The sequence below is a fragment of the Acipenser ruthenus genome, chromosome 21 (assembly GCF_902713425.1).
Source record: "Acipenser ruthenus chromosome 21, fAciRut3.2 maternal haplotype, whole genome shotgun sequence".
NCBI lineage: Eukaryota > Metazoa > Chordata > Actinopteri > Acipenseriformes > Acipenseridae > Acipenser > Acipenser ruthenus.
The window spans coordinates 27,824,856-27,830,855 of NC_081209.1; the positions used below are offsets into that span (position 1 = coordinate 27,824,856).

General features: G+C 43.6%; 1 protein-coding gene across 1 annotated transcript; it reads right to left on the minus strand.

Moving 5' to 3' along the window:
- Positions 1-701: 701 nt before the first annotated feature.
- LOC117427807 (creatine kinase U-type, mitochondrial-like) lies at positions 702-5,777 on the minus strand. The gene is made up of 9 exons (XM_058995397.1): positions 5,417-5,777; positions 4,274-4,472; positions 3,951-4,046; positions 3,508-3,729; positions 3,261-3,346; positions 2,176-2,299; positions 1,658-1,792; positions 1,293-1,418; positions 702-977 (listed from the first exon to the last, which is right to left on the minus strand). Exons 1-9 carry the CDS (start codon positions 5,566-5,568, stop codon positions 864-866), a joined length of 1,254 nt encoding a protein of 417 aa, XP_058851380.1. The 5' UTR covers positions 5,569-5,777; the 3' UTR covers positions 702-863.
- Between the last annotated feature and the right edge of the window lie 223 nt (positions 5,778-6,000).

Sequence of the window (6,000 nt, forward strand, 5' to 3'; positions counted from 1 at the left end):
TTTCTATCTTTTTGGGACACCGAGCTAGGGGGGTGGGGTGGCTGGGGGGGAGTCTAGTTGCACAATGGGCAGAGCAACAGAAGCAGCCATTCGTTCTTCAGAATCAAATTGCCTCAATCAGACCCAAAAGGTCTTTTGCCAGCAAGGCCATGTGACCCAAAACTCACAGAGCTTTTCCGTGTTACCATGGTGATTCCCCAGCCTTGCTGTTTGCAGTGCGCCAAGAAATAAAAGAAATAGCCCTTCCCTTTAGAGGATTTCATGTTTTGGAGCAGGGAGGCAGGCAGGCAGGCAGGCAGGCTGACAGGCAGAGAGGCAGGGAGGCAGGGAGGCTGACTGCTTGAGCAAAACGAAGGAAAAACAGGAAGGAAACCCCTTTGTTTCAGAGTAAATGAACCCAAAACTGGAAATAAAAAGGAAACCTACCAAATGAATCCTACCCTTAGTTACTTATCCTGTGATATAAGTTAATATGATTTGCCTTTTGTTATTTACCAATAAACATTAAAACAATACATTAGGCTAAATGTAAATTATTGGTCTTTTACAGTTGTGAATTACTTACACATCTTTCTTCAGAATATAATATTACTAGTATATCATTTCTAGTATGTCATTATATATTTACCACCTCGCTATAAGAACTGAACTCACTGTGTGGGGACACATGAAATATGCTCATATAATCACAACAAAGCTGATTGTGTTAGAGCAGCTCTAGGTTTTATTAGGCATTTCCTTGCAATGTTTTTCAGGGTACACAGTGCTTTGTTTCTGCATGGCGTCCTGCATCTGAGACACAGTGCCAGGACAGCAATGTTAAAAGCTGTTACAGCATCTGCCAAGCGTGCCCCCGGGACTTTCTACTTGATCTGGCTGAGGGGTGGAGGGATCTTGATGTCTTGCCCCTTTTCCAGTCTCTTCTCACACTCAACCAGGTAATTCACTCCATCAATAACGGTTTGGACCAGCTCCACCTGCACATCGGGACAAACACAGGCGCTGATACTACCTTTGGGATTCTCCTATGCAAGGCAAGGACTGCTGACCAGGATATCTTTCCCACACTGATTACAAATGAGGTCTATTCAATTGATTGGATTGACTACAAAAGTTACACAAATAATATATCTAGCTATGCACAGGAGTCTCTTTAGTGTATGTCTAATCTGTAAAGGACCAAAACACTACAAAATACTGATTAGACTTATATTAGTGCAAATGGAGTCTTATGTGAAGTGGATACACTGGCTATCAATGGGATATTTCGATGTCTTGAGATATCTACATACTTCAGACTTGCCGAGGCGGTCAAGGTTCGAGATGTCGAAGGTGCTGCCGACAGCCGCGGTGTCCACGCCACCTGTGCCTCGCTTCTGCAGACGCAGGTTGTCAAGGATCTTGGGGAAGCATGGATCCTGCAGAGAATGGGATAGAGGGGCTCATCAGGGCAGGGTTAGGATCCACTAAGGCGTTTATGTGTGTGTGTCTGTATGCCTGTCAATTCACAAGGTGGATAAATGACTATATTATTTACATTGCACCCCTATAAATATTTTGAAAGTATCAGCAGTTTGGTTAAGTTTCCTGGTTTATAAAGACTGATTCATTTTTCCATTAAGAGTACAAAAGCAGTCTCTGCGTATGGAGAGGTTACCTTGCTGAGCCGAGGGAGGCTGATGTGCACGCCAGCCCTCAGGCCTGTCCCCAGATTGGAGGGGCAGGTCAGGACATAGCCCAGCCTCTCATTCCACATAAACTCCCAGCCTTTCTCCTTGATCAGCCTCTCCACCTGTCAGAAAACACACAGCCCTCAGTGCTCTGAATGTGCAATCACACACAGCACACACACTTTACTACCATCATTGTAAATAACACATGCAGACAAAGACCCTAAATGCACATGCATGCCGACCTAAACAGACACACATAAGGTTTTTTTTTAACCATGTTTTTTTATCATTATGGGATGGATGCAGCTTCACAGTGATGACAGTAGGCCAGGCCGACAGTTTGCCCAACTGATGTGGCAAACATTCTCCTGCTGTCCTTCACACGTGACTCTGCCTGGACCCACCACTGTGGAGCCAGCTGGCCCAGTTAAGATTGTCTACAGGCAGACACTAGAGACACACAGACTCCCTACACATCCCCATCCTCTCAGTCTCTGTGTACCTCCTTGAGCCCCTTGCAGAAGCGCTCAAACACCCTCTTCATGTTGCCCCCCTTCTCCATGGAGATGACGCGGGTATGGTCCTCCTCGTTCACCCAGACCAAGAAGGTCTTCTCATTGTTGTGCCTGCCGTGGCCAAAACGTATAGATTAGAGAGGCTCTGAGGAGCTCACGGATGCCTTTAAACATTTTCCATTTGAAAAGATGGCAATACCCTTAAAAACTACAATTTGATAAAAACCATTCATAGTTTTTAGCATTACTTTTAGGAATTCGTTTTGCCATGATTGCATTTAGTTACAAGGCACATACATATATGTATATAGACATTGCTGTGTAGCCAAGTAGCAACTATGCAATTACCTCATGAGGGCATAAGGGCAAATGCACTTTATAGCATTAAATATAACTTGCAGTATTGACCATTAACCCAATAATTCCCAAACACTTACTCCGTAATATGTTCCTTTTAATTGAAAGGGTTACCGAATTACACACTAGCACAGACATTACTTACTCAAATGTGCCTGTAATAGCTCCGCAGTAGCTCTTAAATAACCCACTGCTCAGGAGTCCTGAAGAGTGGGATCGCTTTCTTTCATTTATGCTCTATAGTCAAATATTGTGCTACTGGACGTATGTTTTTAACAATCGGTATAAATCCTCTGCAGTGTGTGTGTTAAACCTGCTGTCTGGGATCGTGTAGAAGAGAAATCTAGCAAGCTGAAAGATCTGCAGAGTATCAGATTAAGAAGGATGAGAAAGGGTGAATGAAGAGCAGACCCAGGCATGAATTATTGAAGCAGTCTTGGCATGCTCTCCATGCGGGAGGTAGGACGAATCTCAGTGGCACAGCCACAGAATTAAGGCAGTGATGTCTGGCAGTGCACTGGTCTATTTAGGATGGCACTGAAAAACAAGCCAGAACAAATCCTGATCACACTGGAGCATTGCCCAGCCCTGTCAAGTGTTTTTTTTTACCTACTGTTCAAATAGGGGTAGGATTTATAGATACTTCTTAGCTGATCTTCCAGTCCTGCTACATGGGTCTGAGTTTCTTTTTTCAACAGAAGGATCCACAACCTACCAGATTCCCCTGGCATCGGGCCAGTCACGAGCCATCCCTGAGCAGGTCAGCAGTGGAGAGACAGGCTTATCAAACAGGAAGTGATCCTGGACAGAACAGAAGGCACACGATAAGGGGCAATAAGAAGACTACGAGAGAAAGCTCTGTGTTAAACTGTTACTGCTCAATAAGGCCGGCATTAACGTCAATCTTTCTGTTTTAAATCTCTCTCTCTCTCAATGCACAGTATATTTATATATCTGCTCACGTCGATGAGCTGCTGCTGTTCCTTCTCTGTCATCTCAGTCAGGCTGTAGTAGCGCCCCAGCAGGTCTTCCTTCAGCCCGCTCAGTGCGTCCGCCACCACTCGCTCCACCTCCCGGCGCTCCGCACGGGTGCAGGCAGGGGGCAGGGCGAGCCCCCGAATACTGCGGCCCGTCCTCACCCGTGAAGATAGCACATAGCGCTCGTCGAAAACCCCTGACCGGATCTGAATGAGACACGTCAGGAGGGCTGTCAGTAATGCATCATTTATCTGAAGCTATCAATACTGGAAACACAAGTAGGGCAGAGGAAATGTTTTCACTGATTGAGTTAAACGAAGGTACAGTGAAATAAAAGGATGTGTTAAACCCTATAAGGTGTCATGTGTATTTAGTATTGATGTTGGATCCTAATACTAATGCAGTGGGAGTGAGCTCCTGTACCTACCTTACTGGCGTCTAGGTCAGTGGGGTGTCTCATAATCTGGGGGTCATAACCGTTGTGCCTCTCCTTAATGACGGGGTTAAATAATTCAGCAAATACCTGTACATGGCAGAAAATATATAATGAGTTCATTCTTATTTTGGGAACTGTGACACAATTCTGACAACGCAACTCATTATTTAAATTGCTTGTAAGTACAATTACATAAATACAAAACGAAACATGAAAATGTACCTCATTTTGTTGTGTTTCTTTCTGTATGCACACATTTGAATGTCACTCTTACCCATGTCCATGCTGTCCCTAATGTCCTCTTTGCCCCTCACCTGGTAGGACTCCTCGTCCCCAGCTACCATGCCAACGGTCTTAATGAATGGGTGGCCAGGATTGTCCACCCCGGTCTGGATGCATTGGTCCAGGGTGAAGCCATTGGGGGTGGCTTTGTCAATGAGCTCTGCATAGATAGCTGGGGTCAAGTGACTGGCCATACAGTTGTTGTGCTTCCTCAAGTCAGGGTACTCAGCACTGTCATGTAGAAAAAAGAAATCAATACTGTAATAAAACCACAGTGACATTTATACTGCACCCCCAGAGCTAGCCTCCTCACTGCATTGCTGGTAGCCAATCGAAACCACCGCAGTTACAACCTCTCAATGAAACTGGATTCACTTTTGCTGCAACATGTGATTTGTTGTGATTTTTACAGACACCTCATTAAGATCTAAATGTCAAGTCCTAACGCTATTATACTTGTTAAAGGTACTGTACTGTGAGGCTAAACCGTTTCGTATTTCTTTTCAGGTTCAATGGTTGTAGTACAGTGTGCAGCTGTACTTGTTTTATACAAAGATGTCGTTTTCTTGCAGCTGTGGTATTAATGATGCTATTATTTTGCTGTTGTAGTAAGAATAAACAGAACCAAGCAATGTTTTCCCTTTTCTTAAAACATTTCAGTTAGAATTCTAGAGGTTTCTGAAAGATAGACTGGAAAGTTTATTGTTACAAATGCATTGCTCTGTTGGGATTAACAGATCAGAGAATGAGGATTCATTGTACAGTACAAACCCAATCAAAGCTATACGTTTTAAACAGGCCATGTCGTGTGACTTGAGTCCATATTAATAAATCTGCAATCACATTCCATTGCATAAGGTTTTTTCCCTGGCAGATCTGTATTTTTACTGATTATGGTAACACTAAAAAGGGTGCAAATGTAATAAAAAAAAATCCTTATTCTTTCTTTAACATGTCTATTTAAAGATCACAACCACAATTAACTAAATAATAACTTGAATTGCCCTATATAGCGTCTCTGTCACACTGCCTTGTACCCAGAACAGTATTATTATGCAAACATATGTTGTGAGCAGAAAATGTAGTTTGCGATCATAACATCTTAAATGTGTCATGGGTCATGCCTCGACGGTTGCAGTTCCTAGTGCGTATAAGGTGGTGGGTATAGTGGTTACCTTGCCGGGTACCGTCTCCTACTGGATTGCGCTGAAGCATGGACCTTGTCCTTGTTGATCAGGTAGCCCGTCATTAAGGACCCAGCTCCAACCAGCGACAGGATACCCACGGTCTTCTTCCGTGACAAAACCCGAGTGAAGGTGCTTGCCATTTTGTCCCACAATTAGAGAAAGGCAGGGAGAACGACTGCTGGCCAATCCTCCACAAACTGTAACGGTCCCAAAACAACCACAGAGAGAAAGAGTGTACAAAATTGGATCAGGAGAGAAAGTGGTTAATAAGAGAGAGAACGTGGTACGACTACTAAATAAAGCACAACTGTACGCGATGAGATCAAAGACTGCAGCAACAACCCACCCCCTCTCGCGCTCCAAAAAAAAAAAAAAAAACCTAGACAAAATCCATCAGACGCTACAAATCTGTTAATCCCTATTCTGAGATTGAAGTCGGGTGCTTACAGAAGTGACCGTTTCATGGACTATAGTACTGATTTGATGCGTATACTCGAATGAGTGTATCGTTTTTAAATTGCTTTAAATTGTATGGTAGGTATACAACTAATGGTCTTTTGTTATTATAGCAT

Excerpts from the sequence above, each read along its gene's own strand:
- LOC117427807 (XM_058995397.1), bottom strand. The coding sequence starts at position 5,568 with ATGGCAAGCACCTTCACTCGGGTTTTGTCACGGAAGAAGACCGTGGGT. Across the intron at positions 3,730-3,950 it reads CTGACCTAGACGCCAGTAAG|ATCCGGTCAGGGGTTTTCGA; the intron begins GTAGGTACAGGA and ends TGTCTCATTCAG. Across the intron at positions 3,347-3,507 it reads AACAGCAGCAGCTCATCGAC|GATCACTTCCTGTTTGATAA; the intron begins GTGAGCAGATAT and ends TGTTCTGTCCAG.